The sequence below is a fragment of the Peromyscus californicus genome, unplaced genomic scaffold, assembly GCF_007827085.1.
Source record: "Peromyscus californicus insignis strain IS unplaced genomic scaffold, ASM782708v3 Scaffold_5__1_contigs__length_169319896, whole genome shotgun sequence".
Lineage (NCBI taxonomy): Eukaryota > Metazoa > Chordata > Mammalia > Rodentia > Cricetidae > Peromyscus > Peromyscus californicus.
The window spans coordinates 540,758-565,228 of NW_026294573.1; the positions used below are offsets into that span (position 1 = coordinate 540,758).

The 24,471-nt window shown below is 49.6% G+C and overlaps 1 protein-coding gene and 1 long non-coding RNA gene across 3 annotated transcripts; one reads left to right on the forward strand and one right to left on the reverse strand.

The window, feature by feature from the left end:
• Nucleotides 1-703: 703 nt before the first annotated feature.
• Nucleotides 704-14,835, reverse strand: LOC128096395 (uncharacterized). Of its 2 annotated transcripts, XR_008213635.1 has the most exons (5): nt 14,721-14,835; nt 14,053-14,227; nt 13,185-13,324; nt 11,043-11,217; nt 704-10,392 (listed from the first exon to the last, which is right to left on the reverse strand). It is a non-coding gene; the product is annotated as an uncharacterized LOC128096395 (long non-coding RNA). The 2 variants fall into 2 exon arrangements; XR_008213636.1 differs by lacking the exon at nt 11,043-11,217.
• Nucleotides 10,455-15,970, forward strand: Vwa1 (von Willebrand factor A domain containing 1). The gene is made up of 4 exons (XM_052715896.1): nt 10,455-10,738; nt 11,908-12,465; nt 14,157-14,435; nt 14,515-15,970. The coding sequence occupies exons 1-4, from the start codon at nt 10,666-10,668 to the stop codon at nt 14,850-14,852; spliced, it is 1,248 nt and encodes a 415-aa protein (XP_052571856.1). The 5' UTR covers nt 10,455-10,665; the 3' UTR covers nt 14,853-15,970.
• The last annotated feature ends 8,501 nt before the right edge of the window (nt 15,971-24,471 follow it).

Sequence of the window (24,471 nt, forward strand, 5' to 3'; positions counted from 1 at the left end):
CAACAGGGTAAAAGCTCAATTTTACAGTGTGGGTAATTTTAAGATTTTGCATTTGGCAGGCTACAGCTTTACTCACAAGTTCCTATGTATGGATAAATTATCCTCCTCCTCTTCCCCCTCCTGCTCTCCTTCTTCCTCCTCCTTCCAGGTTCTCATCATACTAGAACTAGAATATCTTATTTTAATTTTTTTAGTAGTCCTGAGATGGAATTCCAAGCCTTATACATGTTAGGCAATTACTCTACCACTGATCTATATCCTCAGCTCTGGATATGTTTTTAAATTTTTGTTTGTTTGTTTGAGACAGGATTTTTCTGTGTAGCCCTGGCTGTCCTGGAACTCACTCTGTAGTCCAGGCTAGCCTCAAACTGAGAGATCTGCCTGCCTGTGCCTCCTGAGTGCTGCAATTAAAGGCGTGCACCACCACACCCAGCTAATATTTTTTTTTGTTTTATTTTATTTTGTTTTCTAGACAGGGTTTCTTTCTGGTTGTCCTGGAACTAGATCTGTAGACCAGGTTGTCCTCGAACTCAGAGATCCACCTGCCTCTGACTCCCAAGTGCTGGGATTAAAGATGTGTGCCACCACTGCGCAGCAAAGATTTACTATGATTATTTTTTAACTTTTTATTGATTCTTTGTGGATTTCACATCACGCACCCCAATTGCATTCATTTCCCCATCCCTTCGTATCCACCCCCTACCCTTACAAACCCCCCCCAATAAAATAAAATATAAAAGAAAAAAACCCAACTCGTCATGGAAGCTGTAGTGTGTCACAGTGAGTCACACAGTGTGCCCTTTAAGTCCATATATCTTTGCTTGCAAGTGTTCATTGCAATGAGTCACTGGTCTAGTTCGAGGCCTCTGGCTTCTGCTACACTGTTAATACTGGGTCCACACTGGGACTCCTCTGGGATGTCCTGTTGTTGCCTGTGTCGTGGAGATCCTGCAGCTTTGGGTCTGCAGGACAAGCTCCTTCACGTGCTCCAGCAGTTCATAGAAGGGGTGGATGTGGGGGTGGGCCAACTCATAGCCCTGGTTCTGGATCTGGGTAGTAGCCGGATTGGTCAGCCTGCCAGCTCTCCCTCATTCTCACCACCAGGTCATGCTCTTCAGTACTGCCCCAGCTAGCTCACCCAATGCTGCAGGCAGCAGGGGCAGGGGCAGTTCCCCTGCTCTCAGGCCCTTAGGGCCGGCCTACTCACACCCACACCACCAGAGCCAGTTCTACTGTGTTGCCCAGGTGAGTTGCAGAGCCCACCCTCCTGAGTGCTGCAGCTGGTGAGGGGCAGAGTCAGCTCTCCTGCTGTCATGCCGCAGGTGGCAAGGGGTAGGGAGCTGGAGGAAGGGCATCTTTCCCTCTCTCATGCAGATGAGGTGGCAGTGAGGCCAGCTCTCTCACTCTCATGCCCTCCCTCCCCCAACAACAGTGTCAGCTTTACTGTGCTGCGCAGGCAAGGTGCAGAGCCCACTCTCCCTAGTGCGGGGCAGGGCCAGCTTTCCCACCTGCCACAGGCAGTGAGGGTTAGGGGACACCTCTCCCTTGCCCATGCCACCAAATGGCAGATGAAGGGCAGGGCCAGCTCTCCTTCTCTCATGGCCTTGGGGCCCACCATCAGGGTCAGCTCTACTGTGCTGCCAAGGTGAGGTACAGGGACCGCTCTCCCTAGTGCTGCTGCCAGTGAGGGGCGAGGCCAACTCTGTGCAGCTTTTGGATATTAATATGATCCCAGGGGGCAGTCCAGACCAGGGACATACACAAGGCCTTTGGTGGTGACATGGGCCATGGACATCTACACAGACCTCTCCTGCTGCATGGTCATGGACCCAGACATGGCCCTCAGCGGCAGCATGAGCTGGGATTTCACCATGGTCTCAGGTGGCTTCACAGGCTACTCACATCAGGCTGTTTCTCTCCACCTTCTTCAGATCCACCTCTCATCATAGTGTTCAAACCATTCTTCTCTTTCTTTCTCATCTCTCTGCCCCATACGTGCACATCATAGTGGCTTGTGCTGTGGGCGGGCCATGTGTTGGGCAGGGTCTCTAGGTGTCTTCTTTTTGCCCACTGCATGGCAGCAGGCAGGGCCTCTGGGTGTCTTCAAGTGTTGTCCAACCCAAAGCTTCCAAAGGAAATAAATTTCTGGCCAGTTAGACACAGCACGGTAAAACTGTAGTTCAACATAGAGTTGTTCAATCTCGTGGCTGAACCGCCACCACAACCAGCTCGAGAGATTAACAAATAGGCCAATGATGAGAAGTAAATACAGCAGGACAAATCCAGTCAGCTGTGGGTCTCCATTCTGCAGGTGCTGCTCTTCTCCTGGGCTAGGATGCAGCTCTGGGAATCACAGCAACTTGTACAGTGGTCAGTTTTCTCAAAGGAAGAAGGCACAGACTCACTAGCACCTGGGTTTGTTACTGGCTCAATTGATGGGCAGTGCAATTCACCTTTCCCGAGGAGCAAGAACAAGCACCTTTGCGTCTCCAGTTTTGCCACACTTCATAGAGCACAAACTGCTTATCTTCCATTTTTCCACCACATATTTCTTGCTTCTCTCCCATCACTCCACCATTTGCTTATCACTTCCCATAGCTCCCAGCTGGGCTCAGGGCTGTGGTGTTGTCTTTGTGCTTCCCAGAGTGCCTAGGTGGCATGGGTGGCATGGCTGACTTCGGCCCACAGATTTATTTTTTAAATTTTACATGTGTGGACCAGGCTAGCCTTGAGTTTAGGGATCTGCCTCCCAAGTACTGGGATTAAAGATGTGTGCCACCATACCAGGCTAGGCCTTGAGCATTTTAAACAGGAATTCTATCATTTATTATACCACAGAATGAGCCCTCCAAGTTCCTTTCCTCAAAGTCCTGGTAATTTATAATGCCAACCCATATCTGTGATGATTGTAAGGAACTGCCCTGGTTAGTTTTTTGTCAATTTGATTCAAGCCAGAGTCTTTTGAGAAGAGTGAATCTCAACTGAGAAAATGCCACCAGATTGGCCTGTGGGCTAGACTGTGGAGCATTTTCTTGATTAATAATTGATGTGGGCCGGGCGGTGGTGGCGCACGCCTTTAATCCCAGCACTCGGGAGGCAGAGCCAGGCGGATCTCTGTGAGTTCGAGGCCAGCCTGGTCTACAGAGCGAGATCCAGGACGGGACAGGCACCAAAACTACAAGGAGAAACCCTGTCTCAAAAAACCAAAAATAAATCAATCAATAAATAAAAATAATTGATGTAGGAGGGTCAAGATCATCTACAATGGTGCCTGTCACCCTAGGCATGTGGTTCTGAGTAGTATAAGAAAGCAGACTGAGCCAGACAGTGATGGTGCATGCCTTTAATCCCAACACTTGGGAAGCAGAGGCAGACAGATCTCTGTGTGTTCAAGGCCAGCCTGGTCTACAGAGTGTCAAGTTCCAGGACAGCCAAGGCTACACAGAGAAACCCTGTCTTGAAAATAAAAAAGAAAGAAAGAAAGGAAGCAGTCTAAGCAAGCCATGAGGAATAATCCAATAAGCAGTACTCTTCTATAGCCTTTGCTTCAGTTCCTGCCTCCAGGTCCTGTCTTGATTTCATTCATTGATGAAATGTGACCTGAGAATTATAAAATGAAATAAACCCTTTTTCCCCCCAAGTTGCTTTTGGTTGTAATGTTTTATCACAGCAATAGAAACCTAAGCCAGACACTGTCTTAGGATAGTTTCTACCAGAGACAAAGAAAACAGTTAACCTAGGCCCCTTTTAGGGTACTAGTTTCATAATCTTTGATATAGAGTACTCACTCACCTTTCCCCCTAGAACTCAGGATTTCTCTCTGTCTCTATGTTCAGAAAATTCACTTTTTTTTTTGGTTTTTCGAGACAGGGTTTCTCTGTGTAGCTTTGCGCCTTTCCTGGAACTCACTTGGTAGCCCAGGCCGGCCTCGAACTCACGGAGATCCGCCTGGCTCTGCCTCCCGAGTGCTGGGATTAAAGGCGTGCACCACCACCGCCCAGCAGAAAATTCACTTTTCTATCTGTTCCCTTCAATATCCTGGTTGCTTCTTACTGTTTGTGTTACTGATTTTTTGTTTTGTTTTGTTTTTTTCCAAGACATGGTTTCTCTGTGTAACCCTGGCTGTCCTGGAACTCATTTTGTAAATCAGGCTGGTCTTGAACTCAGAGATCTGCCGGCCTCTGCCTCCTGAGTAATAGGATTAAAGGTGTGTGCCACCACTGGCCAGCTTAGTACGTGTGTGTGTGTGTGTGTGTGTGTGTGTGTGTGTGTGTGTGTGTGTGTACATGTATGGGAGTGCATATTTAACAATGTGTCTGTGTAAATCAGAGGATAACTCTTAGGAGTTGGGGGTTCCAAGGAAGGAGCTCAGGTTGTCAAAGTTGGTAGCAAGCACTTTAACCCCCTGAACCATCTCGCTGGTACATTGGTTTGGGTTTTTGTAATGTTTAATTTTGGGAGGTGGCTTTTGAGATATATATGTTCTTGTAAGCCCAGCAATACATTAAAAATATGCTCATTATAATTCACCTGGAATCTAGTTGTAACAGACTTTTTTTTATTTTAACTTTTATGAATCTATGTAATCCAGGTTAGTCTAGAACTCATGATCCTCCTGCCTTAGCCTCCCATGTACTGGAATTACAGGAATATGCTACCATGCCCAGATCTTTAAAGGATCTAGCACACTGTTTTGCCAGTGTGGCTTAGCCTGTAACCAGCACGGTCAGAGCTCAGCCTATGACTAGGATTGAGCTAATTTTGTGGCCTCAAGCATAGCCCAGTGTGCGGCTAGCTCAGGTCTGTTGGGTGTCTTGGGGTTTTCCAACCTTCATCTGTGTCCAGCTTTGATTTCTTTCCTGATGAGACAGAGTGACGGAGTCAGCTGGTTTCCAAGCTGCCCAGGAGTGCTTCCTCCGGAATAAGGCTCCTTCCTTCTCCTTCTGCCAGGAGCTAGTCTGGCCACCCCCAGAGGTTGAAGATGAAGACTCTCCTGGGAAGCCCTTGGCTGAGGATTGGATCTGCCTGGCCCCAAAGTCGTCAAAACAACAGCTGGGCCTGGTGGGGGTTGGGAGGTGACTGTAAAGATCAACTCCTAAGCTTAAGTGGCTGCTAGCTGGGTGAGGAACTCTGTCATAGCAGCTGTCTGAGACATTCTGTTTCTGAAAGGTGTTTCCCAGCTTCCCAAGTCCATCTTGAAGCCTTGGGTGTCCTCCAGGTGGCCCTGGGAAAGTCCAAGGGAGGGTAGTGGGATGACCTACTTTAGCCCAATCTTTCAGATTTTCTTCTTATTTATTATATTTTATTTTTCTTGGCATGTTTCCAAAGGAACTCAGTTGCAGGGCATGATGGTTTATGATTGCAATCTCAGCACTAGGGAGGCTGAGGCAGAAGAATTGCTGTGAGTTTGAGGCCAGCCTGGGCTATAAAATAAGACTCTGTCAAAAAACAAAACATTATTGTGCTGTGAATGGAGTTGGGAATAGCAGGGTATAGCCTGGTGTTTGTGTCAGGCAGAGAGATGACCTAGATTCCATTCACAGCATCACATACAAAAAAAAAGAAAAAAGAAAGAAAGAAAAAGAAAGTGACTGTGGAGACTGTAGGAGGTTTGTGGAAGAGGTCTAGGGTCTGTATTTAGCTGTGAAGAACACAGCTATGCCCGCTAGTAGAGAAGTAGAGCCTGGGTACTGAAGAAATGAGCTAGCTCACCACAGGTACAGATAGATCTGGGGTCATTGCTCCTTCCTGGCCCTAAGGGCACCTTCCGTCTCCACCACCATATGGACAGGTCCTGGAAAGGGGCTTTTGGACTAAAGGGAAGAGTGAGGCTGGTTCTTCAGTCATAATGTCTGCTTCCCATTCCCTGAGGTAATCACTGGCCTTTGCCTAGCCTACTGTCTCCTGCCTTGGCAGTACTCTGTCTGGGCCCCACAAGTGTCTGTCTCCCGGCTCTTGCCTAGCATGAGCTCAAGACAGAAACCTTACCTAGGATCTTCATGTCTAGACTCTAGCTTGAAAGTCCAGAGAAGCCTCATTCTTCTAAGGGTCTCTATCTCCCGCCTCCCCTCCACTTCCTCAGGGCTACAAAGTTAAACTTCATGGTGAGCTAGCCAAGACCTCCACGTAGGGGATGCTCCTTTCCCAGTAACTGAGGGCCTGCCTTATAAAAGGGAGCCTGGTTAGGGTATGCACACATGTATGGCTGTGTCCTGTCTATACTCCTCTTATGCTTTGGGTGGGGGCATCACCACAGGTGAAGAGACTGGGCTCAGTGAGATTCCCACTTTACTTAAACTATGTATTCATTCACAAAGTATTTGCAGACACACCCTCAGACAGTGCCAGCCAAGAGGGGCCCTGGGTTTAGCCAGTTTTGTCCATCCAGCTTCAGGTCTGGGCTTAAGCTCTAGCCTTGCTCTCCTCCCAGGCATGTGGGTTGGCTTTGGTAGAGGCAGGAACTGAGCCGGGAGTTGGAGGTTGCCAAATAGGAACAGGCAGAGCTGGTGCTGGCCCTGAGAGCTGAGGCTACTCCTCCTGCTTCTCTTAGGTCCACACTGCTGGAAGACTCCCTTTCAAGACTACTTGGACCTTCCTTGGGATGGGGCAGGAACCTTGGGTGACTTCTTACAGAAGCATTCCAGCCAGGACCCAAAGCTGTCAAGGGTCTCATGTCAAGATGGAGCATTACTGTTCAGCTAATGGCATATGTCTATCTCTGATGGCTGTTTTTCTAGAAGCATGGAGTCAGCTGTCCTTGCCTCACCCCTACACCCTCCAATCTTCTCCTAATACTCAGAATCCCATCATCCTCCCCATGGTCTGAAGGCCACATAGCCTGACTTGCTTCCTTTGTCCTAGCCTGAGCATCCTGCCACGGACATGTACTCTTCCCCACAGCCATCCAGGTCTTGGCACATGCTGTTGCCTCTGCTTGTTAAGTTTATCCTTCTTGTAGCTCCTGCCACAGGGTCCCCATTGATTCCCTGATCTCACACAATTACACCTTTTTCAGGGAAAACAAGTAGCCCTGTGTATTAGTTACTTTTGTGTAGCTGTGACCACAATAGTACAGCTGATAGGAACAACTTAAGATTTGCCTTAGCTCAAGGTCTCAAGATGTTTCTTGGTGGGGAAGGCTTGGTAGAGCAGCTCAGACCATAACAATGGAAGGTTCTTCAAATCACAGCAGACAAGGAAGCAGCGAGCAGCAACATGAGCCAGTAGCTGGCCTTTAACCCTCAAAAACCTGTCCTTAGTTAGGCACACCCTCCTGAAGGCTCACAGACTCCTAAAGTTTCATGGACTCCCAACAAAATACCACTAACTAGGGAACGAGTGTTGAAAGCATGAGTCTGAGGATCATTTCAGATTTGAATCATAACACCTAGCATCTCTGCTAGCACGGAGCTTTCCTGCTCAGTCCTCATTTGGCAGTACTGGGAGGACAGGGTTTGGCCCAGTGCCTTGTGTCCTCAGTACAGAGACTGGGGTGATGGACTGGGTAAATAAAGGGGGTGGTTGAATTCATCCTATGCTCAGGCTACTCACCAAGCCGTTTGTCTTCCCTGCCACTCTAGCTGCAAGGAAAGCAGATTGGGGTCAGCCCTGGTCCCTGAGGGTGAAAAAGGACCCTAGATCTTCAGACCAAATCCTCAGGCTCTGGAACTTGACCTACCAAAGCTGGTCTAGAAGAAAGTATAATAGATAGCAGGAAGGAGCTGAGAGTCCTTCTTGGCTGCTCCTTGACTGCTGCTGTGAGATGGGTCATAGGGTCCAGGCTCACCCTATTCCACTGCCCCAGACCTCCAACAGCTGCTCCCACCATTTCTTTTTTCTGTGTTCCGATGTGTGCTTGGGTTTTCATGTTAGATACAAATTACATGACAAGTGGGACAATGGTGGAGCACGCCTTTAACCCCAGCACTTGGGAGGCAGAGGCAGGTGGGTCTCTGAGTTCAAGGCCAGCCTGGTCTACAAAGCCAGTTCCAGGACAGCCAGGGCTACACAAAGAAACCCTGTCTCGAAAAATCCCACAAAAAAAAGAAAGAAAGAAAAATGACATTTCAGAGCATTTCAGCCTGGTGGAAGTGGGAGAAGTTTCGCCCTTGGCACTCATCCTAGTTAGCTCTAACTTGATACAGCCCAGAATCATCTGAAAAGGAAATTTCAATAGAGGGATCCTCAGATCAAATTGGTCTGTGGGGGATTTGTGTGTGTGTGTGTGTGTGTGTGTGTGTGTGTGTGTGTGTGTGTGTGTGTTAATTGTTGTAGGAGGACCCAGAGCACTATGCACTATGGGCTGTACCATTACCTGAGCAAGTGATCCGAGGCTATAAGGAAGCCAGCTAAGCATGAGTCAGTGAGCAAGCCAGCAGTGTTCCTCCGTGAACAACAACAACATGACAAACTGCAGCAGCTCAGTTCGGGTGGAGAGGCAGGGGCAGGGCAGGCGTCTCTGTCCTTGTGTGGGGTCAAGGGTCAGGTCAGAGGCCCCAGGAGCTGCCCTTTCCCCGGGGTTGAACATGACCACAGCCATCTGTGGACAAAAGGCCCTTCTTCTCCGCAGAAGCCTGACTGTGGGAGGAAAGGAACATTCCCTAGGGTCCTTGGTTGAAAGCAGGGGCACTCTGCTAAGAGCAGTGCCTCTAGGTTTCAGGAAACCCCTCCACCTGCCTGCAGACAGACAGGGCAGGCCAGCTGCTCCAGGAAGTAAGACACAGTGACTCCCTGTTCTGAGCCAAAGCCATTGTGGCAGGATAGACTTAGCATCAAGGGCTGTCTTTCCTTTGGGGCTCCTAGGTTGACTGGAACAGTCAGGGGCAGTTCCTGGAGACTGAAGACTGAGGGGTCAAGGTCACCCTGGCCTGGGCTATCTTTGCCTATGACCACATTTCTGCCCTTTCTCCTTCCCTAAACCTATCTCCCTTTAGAGAAAAGGCTTCTGGACTATTCTGTTTGTTCTTCTTTTGGTGTCCATCCCCCTAGGACGTCTGGGTGTCTTTTGGAAGTGGGAAGCACTACAAGACAAAAGGATAAGATTTTTCTGGTGGCTGATCAGGGGGTAGGATGATGGGAAGGGTGTCCCAAGGAATTTGGCAGCAGGAGCAATTCGGCCTGAGCTCAATTCAGGCAGGTAGCCCAAATTGGACAGGGCTGGGTGAAGACTGGGTCTCTTGTGCCCTCTCTGTCTGATGATGAGGCCAGAGGAAGGAGGGCAGCTGCTTCCTCAAGGGCCTGAGTCACAGCCAAGAAGATCTGCTCACTTTTTCCAGAAGGGATGGAAAGAGGGCAGGCTGAGGTGTGACTATAGGCCTGAGGGCTACGAACCTCTGCTTCCTACAAGACCTAGCTCCCTGGCAGTGCAAGCCTGAGATAAAATGGTTCTGCTGGACACCTTCCACCTCCAGACCCCTGCCCCCTGTCGTCTGCTTGTTCCCAATGCCATCTCCACAACAACCTTGTGTATTGGGAGCTGGAGGGAGGCACACTCTTTGAGGGACTCACACACACTGTTCCCATCCTCAAGACTCAGGCAGAAGCATCAAGCACTTTCTAGTCCATTCAGAGGCCTGAGGTCTGTGGAGTGAAGCCAACACCCACTGCCAAGATTCCCGGCAAGGGGGTGGGGGACGGGCAGCAGTACATAGCTCTTACTTGTTCCTGCAGCAAGCTTCTCAGGCTCAGCCGCATTGCTTCCTTTTTTAGGCAAAGCCAAACTCAGGCACAGTCCTCAAGGCCCCACAGTGTCTCACCTGCCAGAAATGGAGGAAGGAAAACCATTGAGTCCCATCCGTCCTCCCTGCTGAGCATCCTCTTGCCAAGAGTGGGAAGGGAGGGGACATCCTGCCAGACAACCCCCCCCCCCATGTGTGCCTCCACCCTGAACACTATAGTTACTCCACAGGAAAGCGTCTTAGGAGGGCATCAGTCTTGCAGCCCTCTTGAAGGGCTCAGTGTCCTTTAGTCTGGGTTTGGCTTTGACTGCAGGAGCCAGCTCTGGATCATCAGTGGGTCTCTGGTCCTGCTGAGGTCTGACCTGGGCGTAGCCCTGGGACCCCATTTGGGTAGTGTATAGGAAAGCAATAGGTCACCATGGTCACACAGAATAGCTTCTGACTGCCTGGCTTCCCCTCATGTCTTTTCCTCCAAGAATTCGGGTGAGAGTGCTGGAAAGGCGGGGCTTTCCATTCTGTAAGAAGTTTCTTATATGATCTTGTCTCTTCTAAAGACAGTGTCCTCACTGGTCAGTCATCAGAGAAAACCTGCTGCTCCTCCAGCTTGTAGTCAAGCTGGGTCCTTGTTGAAGGAAAGTTGCTTCTTTGTATAGCCCCACTTCTAAGGCTGTCTTAGAGAGAGAGGTGAAGAATATAGACGACACATTATCACAGCCTGCAAAAGAGAGATGAGAATGTCAGCGCATGCCCACATGTATGTGCTTTTGTGGCTGTTGCGTGTCATCGCAAGTCTGGGACCGCTGAGACGCGCATCGCTATGCAGTCCGTGCAGATTGGCCTTTGAGCGCGCGACAGAGTGCACGCACCTCCCAACCAGGGGCGTGGCCACGAAAGTGGGTGTGGCTTCTCAGAGGTGGGTGGGCCTGCCTCACGGTAGGAGGGCAAGTTAGCTGCCAGCTGCGGTCAAGAGCCCGCCACTCCATGCACGATGCTCTTCTGGACTGCGCTCAGCCTGGCTTTGAGTTTGCGGTTGGCACTGGCGCGGAGCAGCGTAGAGCGCAGTAAGTGTGGTGGAACCCGGATTCCAATTCCTGACAGCCCATCGGCTGCGGCCCACGCGGGTCAGGAGTGTCCAGGTGCAGCCGCGGGACGAGTGGGCGGGAAGGCCGGGGGAGCGGGTGGGGCACACGGCTGCACCCTTAGCCACCTGTGGTGGGCGCTCCCAGGCACTTGGTGACTCAACTGAGCCAGCACTGGACATAGAGCGCGGAGGCCACAGTCTGCCCCGCCCCGTCCCGCCCCGCCCCTCAGGCCTGGATAGTGAAGAAAGATGTTTAAGAGGCCTCCCTGCCTCAGTTTCCTTACCTTTGAAAGGTCCCTCAGTAGAAAGGAGGTAAGAAGATTGGAATGGTCCCACAATGAGGGGGAAGCCTCAAAGCCAGGATTAGAATTCAAGCACCCTGAGAGCCCCTGTCTACTTGAGACTTAGGGATGGAAGGTCTCATCGGTAGGTACCTTGAGTACTGATCAGTATCACCGGCTGGAAGAAACCGCAATAAAAGGAGAGGCTCACTAGATAATGGTTGGGCCCTCAGGCCGTTTCGGGTGGATATATCCTGCTTTCTTGGTACAAATGAAGCAGAGAATGAAGGATAGAGGCGGGGAGGGGTGATGTCATCTGTAACTGGGGTCAGGATTCCAGCCTGGCCATATGATGGGTGGGAAGGGCTGTACAGTGTTTTGTCTTCCCATCCCTTCACTTTTGCTCTCCCATCCTCCCCTGTTGTCTGCATTGCTGTGCATGCTCAGAGCCCATGGCTTCACCTGGAAACTGAGCTACCTAGCTTAGCTCCATCCTGGAGGTAGCCCTTCTGAAAATTAAGTCTAAGGAGAGCAATGCATGTGACGCAGGTCCCTTCAGACCTAGGCCTGAGCCCCTGGCTCCACCTGCATGCAGTATCTATTGAGGACAGTATCAGCACTTGTATAAGGAACATGAGGGCAGCCCAGGGTGTCCTGGGAAAATGGCCTTTGTACAGTCGGGAACCACTGGAGAGTGTGGGCCTTTTGTTGCCTAATAACCCCATTCTGGGAATTCTACTACCAGTATCTTTGGGCAAAGGCAAGCATATGCTTCAGGGAAGTCCAGGCCTTTGGGGGTGGTCCTGCCCTGGGCATGGGACTGTTTGGGGAGCTACCACCTGGACTGAACCCTTGTCTTTTCCTCTAGGTGCCACAGCATCAGCCCCCCAGGGGGACCTGTTGTTCCTGCTGGACAGCTCAGCCAGTGTGTCACACTATGAATTCTCAAGAGTTCGGGAATTTGTGGGGCAGCTGGTGTCTGCAATGCCTTTTGGCCCTGGGGCTGTGCGTGCTAGCCTGGTGCATGTGGGGAGTCAGCCATACACAGAGTTTACTTTTGACCAATACAGTTCAGGCCAGGCTGTACAGGATGCCGTACGTGTTGCATCCCAACGTATGGGTGACACCAATACAGGCTTGGCACTGGCTTATGCCAAAGAGCAATTGTTTGCTGAAGTAGCAGGTGCCCGGCTAGGGGTTCCAAAGGTACTGGTGTGGGTGACAGATGGCGGCTCCAGTGACCCCGTGGGCCCTCCTATGCAGGAGCTCAAGGACCTGGGTGTCACCATCTTCATTGTTAGCACTGGCCGGGGTAACCTGTTGGAGCTGTTGGCAGCTGCCTCAACTCCCGCTGAGAAGCACCTACACTTTGTGGATGTGGATGACCTTCACATCATTGCCCCAGAACTTCGGGACTCCATTACTGGTAGGTGGGAAGAGCCAGGGCCTGTGAATCCCAAGCTGACAGCCAACGACAGGGGGAGGATCTGGGCTAAGACATCAGGGGAAACTCATGAGCCTGATGCCCTTGTGGATACAGCAGTGGGGAGGTGATCCACATGTTCTCTTCATACCGTCCAGGAACACACTCTTTCTGGGTGCCTTCATGTACCCTGACGTCTGGGCTATAAAGGGACTATGGCAGGTCTGAGTGACCACTTCAAGATGGGACTCCCTGGCATGTATAGGCCAATGAACTGAGGGCTACTTTGGGTGGAGTGTATGTGAAGGGGCTTAGTACAGATAAAGGAGGTCCAAGGCTCCCCCAGGGGTCTCTGTCTGTGGCATCATGTGCCTTTGTGTGTGTCCAGGGGCCAAATGGCTTGCCAGGCCCACCATTCCTGGAGAAAGGAGAGCCAAGTAGGTCAGGGATTGTCTCTTACAGAGTTCAGGCTCTACATATTCCATGGTAGGGAGCCATAGTCAGGGAGGGGTTTGAGCTGGTTTTCTTTCACTCTGGTCCATTGTGGGGACTGCTGGGGAAGCCAGAACAGGGAATACACTCTAGGAGCTTAGCACCACCTTTCTTCTGGACCTCCAAAGCTGATCTCCCAAAGAGAAGGGGCTAGAGACGAAGGGCCCGTTGGTTGGCTTAGCCTGTGGTAGGCACTGAAAAATGCTATTACTCCAGGGTAGCGTTCTTACCAAGTCTCTTACTATGGATTAATCATCTACACTAAACAGGAAGGGGTTGGTCTGTTGGTTGCAAAGGGTGAAAGGTCTGCCTCAAGAGATTCCTCAGGGACATCACCTGGTAGCTCCTGGGCCAAGAGGCCCAGATGAACCTGGAGGGGGAAGGAGAAAAGGCTGTCATCAGAAATAAATACTAGGGTGGGACACCTGTAGCTAAGGTCAGAATCTGGATGGGAGGCTGGGCAGGAAAGTGAGTGCCCAGCTGACCAAACAGCACCCCACCTCATCAAGGAAGAAAGCCAAGGTCTGGATGTGCCTACCCAGCCTTGTGTGAATACTGATCAGATGGCTGACCATGTGTTTGTTGTCATAAGCCCAGGAGCCCATTCTGGAGTCCCCCTTTCCACTCTCTTGTATAGGAAGGTCTCACTCTCTCCCTAATCCTAGGTCCAGCAGCTCCCAGGGTTACCACATTTGCATTGTTCTAGGTGCCACTAACACCTAGTCTCACATCTCCTGGCTGCAGCCTCTGATCTGTTTTCCTCCTTCACAACTGTTCAGACTATGGCTCACAACAGATTTTTGTGCTGACCACTCAGTCTTGGGGGGCTGGTCCTCTGTTCTTAGATAATACTGTGGACCTTGCAGCCTTGGAGAGACCCTCATTCAGGTTGCTTTTTTGTGAGGAGTAGCCACTATATCTTACAGGTTTGAATTTAAGGATGAAATAAATAGGCAGGAAAGTTTATGATGGGGCCTGGAGTTGGGGACTGTACTCTGTTCCTCCACTAGCCCAGAGTCTTTAGTCATTAGCACCTGCTGCTAGTGAATAACCACCTGGCTCCTGCCTCTTCTTAGCAGAAGGCCTCACCGGTCTTACCAGGGCTCCAATCTTCGGGTCCTCTCCAGATCAGTGAGAGCCCCACTCGGTGACACAGAGAAGACCACTTCTGTTCCCTGACCCCAGCACTGTCCCGTTCTTAGATGCCATGCAGCCACAGCAGCTTCGTGCCTCGGAGGTTATGTCCAATGGCTTCCGCCTGTCCTGGCCGCCCCTGCTGACAGCAGACTCTGGTTACTACGTGCTGGAGCTGGTGCCCAGTGACAAACTGGCAGCCACAAGACGCCAACAGCTGCCAGGGAATGCCACCAGCTGGATCTGGACCGATCTCAACCCGGACACAGATTATGAAGTAGCGCTGCTGCCTGAGTCCAACGTGCGCCTCCTGAGGCCCCAGCACGTGCGAGTACGCACGCTGCAAGGTGAAGCAGGGGTACCTCATGGGAGGGCAGGGTGGCATGCAGGGGTGCCCCTTCAATCAACCACCCTCTTCCTCCGCAGAGGAGGCCGGGCCAGAGTGCATCATCATCTCTCATACCAGGCCGCGCAGCCTCCGCATAAGTTGGGCCCCCGCGCTTGGCCCGGACTCCACTCTCGGCTACCATATACAGCTCGGGCCTCTGCGGGGCGGCTCCCTGCAGCGCGTGGAGGTGCCTCCTGGCCACAACAGCACCACTATCCAGGGCCTGACACCCGGCACGACTTACCTGGTGACTGTGACTGCCGCCTTCCGCTCTGGCCGCGAGAGGGCGCTATCGGCTAAGGCCTGTACGGCCTCCGGCGAGCGGACCCGCGTCCCGCAGTCTGTGCGGCCGGAGGCCAGACCTCCAGAGCCGTGAACTGCCTGCTCCGCCCACCCGAGAGTCCCTCTTCCCTAGCCCAGTGAGGGAGGGGCTGCCGCTGCCGAAACCGAGGTTTTTCTCGGGGGTGGGATGGGGTGGAGGGGTGGGGAGATAGGGTGCAGGTCCTGCCTTTGACCCGCGTGACTCCTCCAGTCGTTTTCCTACTGGTCATGCTGGGCACCGTCCTCGCTTGACTCCCGGAAACCCAGTGGCAAGCCTGGTAGCAGCACGCGCGATGGCAATCCTCTCCGGTTGCCAGTGGAATTGCACACAGTGGTCTCTGGGCAGCATTTGGCGGGGAGATGGACAGTGTCTGAGGGCAGGTTGAGGACATAAGATTCAGGACAAGCATTCAGGGGAGGAGGCCACAGGATCTTATACCTGTGCCGAAGACCGGGCCCTCTGGTGGCGAGGACTCCACATGGCTTGGAGGAAGTGCCCAGGACCATTCAGGTCCCGTCTGTGCATAGAAAGTGGTGGAAGAAAGGGAGGAGAGACTGCTGCAGGAAGGATTCCCAAATCTCCTGAGGGAAAGGAAGGCTAGGGAGGAGTATTGGGAGGCTGATGATGTTGCCAAGTGGTTTCTGTCAGGATCCTCTACCAGCCTGGAGGCCAGGACCTGTCAGGGACACTGGCCCTGCCTTCCTGCCCGGGACCTGCACTAGGTCCCGTTATCAGTGCCTGGGATGCAGTCTTTTCTTCTTCGCAGGAACGGGATAAGACCTTGGCATTTAAGACTTTGGGGATAGGAGACCCCCTGCTATGACAGGCTCTAAGAGAGGCTAGTGTAGGAGCTTCATAAGGGACAGGAACAAACAACACTCCCCAGGACAGGCTCACTCCAAGGACTCTGCAACATCGAACCCCAAGGGGTCACGCTGGTGAGCTACCTTCTGTGTGACCTCCTACCCTGGGGCTTCTGACAGACAGCTAAAGGTAGTCAGAAACAGGCTTCCCCTCGAGTCCTTATGTAGACAGAGCCTCTCCTCCCAGAATCACTAGCCCCAACCCAAGCTTACTTCGTCTTTTTCCCCACTAACGACCCAGACTCTAAAATACAGTCAAGTCAATTATAAACTGTGCCTGCAGTCTCATTAAAATGCTTTATTTTTCAAGCCGGGTGGTGGTGGTGCACACCTTTAGTCTCAGCACTCAGGAGGCAGAGACAGGTGGATCTCTGTGAGTTCGAGCCCAGCCTGGTCTACAGAGTGAGTTCCAGGACAGCCATGGCTTCACAGAAACCCTGTCTTGAAAAGGAAAAAAAAAAATCCCCCCCCAAACCCTCCCCAACGGTGTACACGTGTGGGCAGCATGAAGTTTGGCTGTACAGTGTTTGCTGTGTCTGGGGAGGAAGGGAGGCAGGTCTGCAGCACCTGTACTCTGATCATTCGGCCTGCCGCCCCTCTGTGTTCGTTGTCATCTGTGTACCAGGGCCTCACTTCCGCAGCCCAGGATCTACTTTGGGAGGAGTCTGAAGTAATTCAAGTTGCTGCTGTTACAACTCAGAGGACAGGAGGCCGAGCTTTACAGGGTAGTCCCCATCACAGCCTGTGGTCCACAGTCTACTGCCCAGCCCTCTACTTACATACCCTCCTTGCACTACTTTGGCTACTCTAGCGAGTCCTAGGAGCCAAAAGCATTGAGAGATGTGGGGTGCGCTTTGGGGCCTACATTGTGTCTGAGCCAAGCAGTGGTGGGTTTCTTGAGAATTTGCGTACCACCATTTCCCAAGAACCTGAGAGGGCATTGTAGGGCTCACCCTGACATCCAAAGGAACACTGCCCATGCACTGAATGTGTTGTGCATTTGTGGGAGGTAGCTGCTTTTGTGATGATGCTTTAGATACAGGGCCCTAGTCTGCTGGTGGAACAGAAGCCTCTGGTGGTGGTGGTGGTGGTGGTGGTGGTGGTGGTGGTGGTGGTGGTGGAGGTGGAGATGGATTACCTCTCCATGCCCCCTTGTTAGGCCCAGGAAGCCTGTGTATGCACCTACAGGCTTCATGCCCACATTCTTACCTATTGATCAATTTCCTCTGACCTCAGTTACCAGTCCAGGGTCTGAGGCTATCTGCATTCAGGACAAAGATTCAGGTTTGGCATGTTTACCCCATACCCCCCTAAAACACAAAAGTTCCTCCAAGCTATTTGTGTTTCCCATTCTGTTCTGTAAGATGATTGTAGGTCAGCGTGTATTGGCCACTGAAGAGAGCAGTTTCCCTTCCATACTGAGTCTCCAGGCCTGGTTTACAGAACACTAAATAGATGGCAGAAGAGTACCAGAGGGTCATTTCTTAGTGGTTATGGTAGCTTCCGCTGACAGCTAAAACTCACAAGAATCTGAGTGACAGAGCTCACTCAAAATATACCCACTATCCTGAGGAAGTAGAATGGGCAGGAGCAACATATCTGATAGCCAGAGTCCACTCTCCACAAATCCTTGGTATAAGCTCATCTGGACCTAATGCCAGCACCATCTATTTCCAGGTGGTAGAGGTGAAAGCTTGCACTCCACTTACATACCATGGAACGCCTCTACTACAGTCCTCATCTCAGAGGATCTGCCCTTCCATTGTCCTAAGCATGTCTTAAGTCTCTGAATTTAGTATACATTTCACTATTACAGAATTTAGTATATATTTAGTATATACTGCAGGCCCTGAGGAAGTCTACAGGAAATAGATTTTAAATTTTATTTATTATTGTGCATGTATATTGTGCGTGTATATGTATGTGGACTGCCACAGTCCACATATGGAGATCAGAGACAACTTTATGGAGTTGGTTCTCTTATTCCACTTTTACATGGATTCCAGAGTTTAAATTCCAGTTGCTAGGCTGTGTGATAAGCGTCTTTATCTGACGAGCCATCTTGCCAGCCCCAGGAAACAATTTAGTGGGATGAGATTTTCCTATGAGCTGTTTGCTACACACACACACACTACCCTCTGCTTCCCCTGACTCCAACTCTATTCTCTCAGTGTCTAGGATGATGAGCAGTGGCAGATTCCACCCAAAACTTAACATATGGGCCATAATGGCCATTCTGTTTCTCAATATGTGCCAGAACACCAGAAAGGGCTATTCTGTGGTTGCTCCTGGTTGAGATCCATGTGAAATGAAGCACCTAGGAAGCTGGTGGGCAGGACTGAGAATATCCTGGATATGATGAGGAGACCTCAGGGTAGGCTGCTGTAAGCGCTAGCACCCATGTACTTGTGGCCACTTCACACTGCAGAGGGTAGTAGTGCTAAAACCTGCATGCTGTTCTTGATGAGGGTCTTGGCTCTCTAGCTTTTAAGTTCTTTGAATAAAGCTGTTTGTGAGAAGGCCAGATGGTGGGATAGTCTGGAGTCTAGTTCCCCAGGAAGTCAGTTGTTCAAGAGTGGCTGTGCAGTTAAAGACTACTCAGTATAGCTACTACCACCTTGGAGCTGGGCCAGTTCTATAGTATCAGCAATAAAAGGCTGTTAAACCCCCAGAAATGTAGCCTCCTGCTGGGGAACATAGGACAGTGTAGGAAACGTGAAGCTCAGATGCAATAACTGTGTCTCTCCTGCTTTTTCCTGAGATGGAAGTGCTCCTTTCACTGAAAAAAAAAAAAATTCTGGCTGGATGGTGGTGGCACACACCTTTAATCCCAGCACTCGGAAGGCAGAGGCAGGAGGATCTCTGTGAGTTCCAGGCCAGCCTGTCTATAGAGAGAGTTCCAGGACAGCTGAGGCTACACAGAGAAACCCTGTCTGAAAACAAAGTGGGGGTGGTGGTGTCTGGAGAGATGGCCCAGTAGTTAAGAGCACTGGCTGCTCTTCCAGAGGACCTGGGTTCAATTCCCAGCACCCACATGGTGGCTCACAGCTGTCTGTAATTCCAGTTCCAGGGAATCCAACAGACACACATGCACGCAAAACACTAATGCACATAAAATAAAAATAAATCATTAAAAAAGAGAATATTTCACTTAAAAAAAAAGCCAAAGGGGAGGAAAAAGGTTCTTGCTTTGGCAACACAGATCCTAAAATTGGAACAATGTGGAGAAGATTAGCATGACACACAAATTAAAAAAAGAAGGGGCTGGAGAGATGGTTCAGAGCTCATAGATGGTTAAGAGTACCAAGTATGGTTTCCAGCACCCACACCAGGCAGCTCACAATCACCTGTAACTCTCTTCCCTCTAGGGCCCCTGCACTCATCTATACATACTCACATACAGATGTACACGCATACACATAAATAGAAATAAAATAGGGCTGGAGAGATGGCTCAGAGGTTAAGAGCACTGCCTGCTCTTCCAGAGGTCCTGAGTTCAATTCCTAGAAACCACATGGTGGCTCACAACCATCTGTAATGAGATCTGGTGCCCTCTTCTGACCTGCAGTCATACATGCTGTATACATAGTAAATAAATAAATCTTTAAAAAAAAAAAAGATTCTTTTAAAAAAAAAAAGAAAGAAAATAAATGTGGGGCTGGAGGAATGGCTGAGCAGTTAAAATCACTTGCTGCTCTTGCCAAGTACCTGGGTTCAGTTCCCAGCACCCATGTCAGGCAGCTCACAACTACCTGTAGCTCCAATTACATGAGATATGACATCTTCTTCTGGCCTCCTTGATACCTGTATGCACATAGTACATACAAACACCCACATACACATGAAATGTGTAACATAAAAATAAAACAGCCGGGTGGTGGTGGTATATGCCTTTAATCCCAGCACTCAGGAGGCAGAGGCAGGCAGACCTCTGTGAGTTCGAGGCCAGCCTGGTCTACAAAGTGAGTTCCAGGAAAGGCGCAAAGCTACACAGAGAGACCCTGTCTCGAAAAACCAAAAAATAAAAAATAAAACAAGTATTTTATTTTGTTTTTAAAATTTATTTATTTTTGAGACAGGGTCTCTCTATGTAGTCCTGGATGACCTGGAGCTCAAAACGCTGACCAGCCTGACCTGGGACTTAAAGATCCACTTGCCTCTCCCAGTGCTGGGATTAAAGGGGAGTGCCACCAAGACTAGCTTAAGACCATTTTTTGTTTGTTTGTTTTTTGTTTTTTGAGACAAGTTTCTCTGTATAGTCTTGGCTGTCCTGGAACTCTCTGTAGATCAGGCTGGCCTCAAACTCAGACATCAGCCTGCTTCTGCCTCCCTAGAGCTGGGATTAAAGATGTGTGCCACCATGCCAATTTTTAAAACAGAAAAAAAGGGGCAGAGGCAGGCAGATCTTGTAGTTGGAAGTAAGCCTGGTTTACAGAGCTAGTTCTAGGACAGCCAGGGCTACACAGAGAAACTCTATCTTGAGAGAGAGAGAGAGAGAGAGAGAGAGAGAGAGAGAGAGACCAATTAATGTCGTATTTTCCCTTGGAGGGGAGTGTGGTGAGATAGGGGTAACAGACAGAAGCCAAGCTATGGCTGTCCCAGCTTTCAGGTGGGAGCAGGACCCATTTGAGACAGTGTTGTGGAAGTTGTGAAGTTTCTGGGTAGAAGTAGGGCAAGAATAATCACCAACTGCTCCTATCACAAAAGCCAGTTAGCTCATTGCAATTATATATGGTCTTGCAACCAGAAAGCTTTTTAAAGATGTAGCCCTCAGGGGCTAGAGAGATGAATCAGGGGCTAAGAGAACTTGCTGTTCTTGCAGAGGATCTGAATTCAGTTCTAGCACTTATATCAGGCAGCTTACAACTGTCTCTGACTCTAGCCTGGGAGATACAACACCTCAATGGGGAACCTGTACTCACATGCACACAACCCTTCATACAACTAAAATAATAAAAATAAAACTTAAAAGAGATCTTCATCCAAATTAAAATAATAAAGAAAAAGACCCCCCCCCCAACCTCATCTCTCCTGCCTTTACTCCAACAGGTGACAGCAGCCTGCCTGAGATGCTGCAGGAAGGAACTAGAATCCATGTAACTGCACATGTGCAGTTCTGCTCGGTGGAGGCTGGAGCCATGGGCTGCTCTGTGCTTCCAAGGCCTGGAACTTCACCTCTCCTCTCAGTTCTAACCAGTCACATCTGCCACAAAGGCTTCTGAGCTCTGGATAGACAATTCCTAAGGGGCCCACCCACAGCACCTCCCAGCACATCCAAGGACTTTAAAAAGGTAGAGTATCTGAGAGCCGGGATCAAGGCCACTCCCATGACGACCCCACATGATCCTGGAAGATGTGTATCAATGGAGTCAACTTCAGGGCCTCTGTGAGGACTCTCAGCTTGGTAGTCTGCAGGTCCATCTGACCAGAGTGGCTGATTTGAGGTCACCATAAGCAAGTAACTATTTACTTAAAAACAACTCTCAAGTAGGAATATGAGCTACTTCAGTTAATAAGAAAGTTTGGGTTCAGTACCAAGCCATTACTTGCTGCAGGCCGCAGGAATATATCATAAGAACTCAGCTGGTTATGGCAAAGTCACTACCTGGAGGAATCAGGGAATTCCTCCAGAGGAAGCCAAATCTCAAGGAGTTTTTGGTGTTACTTGGCTTGTTATATATCAGCTGTCTTCTGTTATGAAAATCACGTGTGCCTTCATAGTTTTCCCAATTGACTTTTCCCTAAGAAGGGCTAACAGTGTGGATTGATCACTCTCTGGACACACACATTCCAGGTATTTGGAGAATACCTGGAAAGGCTTTCTCTGGAATCAGATATCTCCCTTAGCCACTTTCAAGGACTACAGGAAACACCACCCAGGTGGGCGCCCAACTTCTGAGGACTAACAATGATAGCAGCCCACAGGCAAGTCTCCTGACTTAAGGTAAATTCCACAAGGAGACACTGCCTAGGAGAGGTGGACGTTAAGTAATAGCTTTACACAATTTAGCTCGGACCCTCCCTTTATATACCGGAACTTCCAGGGCACAGGAGGGAGAAGAGAAAAGAGAATGGAAGAACTAGATGGGTAAGAACTTGAGAGGAACAAACTGAGATGGGGAAGAACTAGATTGAAGGGCTAGAAGAGAGGACTAGAAGAACGAGATGGAAGATGAGGAAGAGCCAGATGGGGAAGAACAAGATGAGGAAGAGCCAGATGAGAGAGAAGGAGATGGGAGAGGAGCTGAAAGGGGAAAGAACTAGATAGATGGGAACCTAGAAGAGACAGAACTAGATGAAGGAATTAAGATAGAACCTAGAGGGGACAGTAGATAAATATAGAGAGAAATCAGGCAAGAAAGGAGCTAGACATGAGAGCAGAATAGAAGCTGTGTAGAGAGAGAACTATCACAGAATAATAAAGTGTATGAACTAAGGAGTTTCGTGCACATAGATTCATTTCTTTTCATCAAAGATTAATTATCAGCTGGTTGTAGATTCTTCCCAGACCCTGGGAGGGGACTATTGAGGGGCTGGGCCCCCATAGTCCCCGATAATTACTGTCCCAGGCTATCATCATAAATCATCTCTCTGAAACACTGCATCTAGAAGACTGGAAGCCCTGCTTTGGTGGAACTAGCAGGCTGAGGTTCCATTCTGGAAGGCCAGTCTCAGCAGGATTTTTTATCTACTGGATTAGGGTCTGCCCTGGGGTGGCAGGATCAGGGCATATATGCTGGTGGAGGTAGAAGCAGGCCTGTAAATGAGCTGTGGTGAATGTGAGCATGATAGGAACTAGAGGGCCCATTTGGAAGCTGGGTCAGAAGAAAGGATGGAGGGATCGGCCCTCATAGGCAAATAGAGTATCAGCAGCAGAGGATATCACATTTGCCAATGAAAATGATAGTGGTAAATAGAAATCACTGTTATGATTCTATTCTCTTTCATTTACTTAGTGTCTTTAGGGTGTATCTGTTGTAAGAGTTTATTAAACATAAGTGGTAGGACATTCAACGTGCTCCATCAGATTGTAAGGTGTAGAGTCAGTTGTTCAGAGGGAGAGGATATAACTCTGCTCTCTCAATGTCAACCAAGCAAATCTTCCTGCAGTCTGAGATAGGGTCCTGCTATGCAACCCAGACTTGTCTCATATTCTAGATCTCTGCCACAGTCTCCTGAGTGTGGAGATTACAGGCATATGCCACCACCCCAGCTTAATTTCTCTGAAGCAGTTATCAAAGTCTTAAGATAATAATTGACTGTTTTTCTTCCCTCTCTTCTCCTCTTCCTTCTCTTTTGTTCAATAAAAAAATCTTGCTATATTGCTCAGGCTAACCTAACTCCTGGGTTCAAGTGATCTTCCTACCAGCCTCAGCCTAACACTTCAAATTTATATTTAATTTTAATAGTGTGTGTGTCCATGTCCTGTGTGGGTTTGTACATGTACCTGTGAGTTGAGAGGCTTCAGATCCCTAGAACTGGAGTTACAGGCAGTTGTGAGATGCCTGATGTTGTTGCTGGGAATAAAACTTGAGTCCTCTAGAACAGCAGTACATACTCTTAACCACCGAGTCATCTCTCCAGCCCCACACTTTTTAAAAAATTAAAAAATAGTTAGATTCAGAATTTTATAAAAGATATGAACTTACCAAATGCAACAATGACTGAAAGGTGTGTGGCCTCTCAAACTTTGACCCATGTTCCTTATCTGTTCAAGCTCAAATGTGACCTGCTATGAGAGGTGTGGTTTGTCCATAAAACAACAACAAAAATAACCAAAAAAAAGCCCTTTATTCCACTGTATGATGTCTGGCTATTGCTGGGAAACTCATTTGGTTTTGTTGGGGGACCGGGATTACAGGCAGAATAATCTTAGAATTTTAAACTTCAAAGGCCTATGCCTTTAATCCTAGCACTGAGGAGGCATAGGCAGACAGATCTCTAAGTTCGAGGCCAGCATGGTTTTCAGAGCAAGTTCTAGGACAACCAGAACTATACAAAGAAACCCTGTTTTGAAAAACCAAAAATAAATAAATAAATGATTTAAAACTTCTTTACTGTTTTCAGTTACTTAAAATTGTCTTCTAAGTAGAAAAGTCAGCCCACACTTCTGTGAACGCAACCAGTTTTATCAAAGAAGCATGAGAGCAAGACACTAACTTGGAGAATGTGGGTTCCCTAGTGACAGCTGCCCTCTGTTCATGATAACTTCCTCCTACCCAAAGGTTAGGTCAGGCAGCCCCTAGGTCCAGAGCAGGCATGCAGCTTAGCAGGTTCTCGAGCAGTCAAGGGCTAACGTCCAGAGTCCTAGAATGCCCGCCCTCCCTGCTCTAAGTAGCTCCTCGGTGTAAGGTACCCTCTGCGGGCTCTGAGGGTCTGCTTGGCTTTCGGATTTGTACTGCAAAGCAGCACTCGAAGTGGCCGCACGGCTTGCCAAGACACCAAAGAGGAAAGGGCTCAAGAAACCGCCTTGGCAACAGTCTGGGGCAGGACTGCTTGTCAACAGTGGCGTCTCAGTCTCTGACCCATCTCTTATTCTTATTCACGCTTGGCTGTAAGAGTTATCTGCTTGGAGACGCTCAAAGCAGCCACAGACCTGCATGACTCCGGCGTCGATAAAGTGTAGGGTCACAACAGGGTGGTCTGTTGGTCTAGGGGCGCCGGAGGCGCGGAGGACACCTCTTCTCTCAACCTTCGGGCCTGTGATCTCACGCCGGTTACCTCGCCCGTGGTTAGCATGGCCTGAGGCATCTCAAGTTCGGAAGAAGTCAGCTCCGGGAACCTCCATCTCCTTCAGGTGTTCCTTCCAC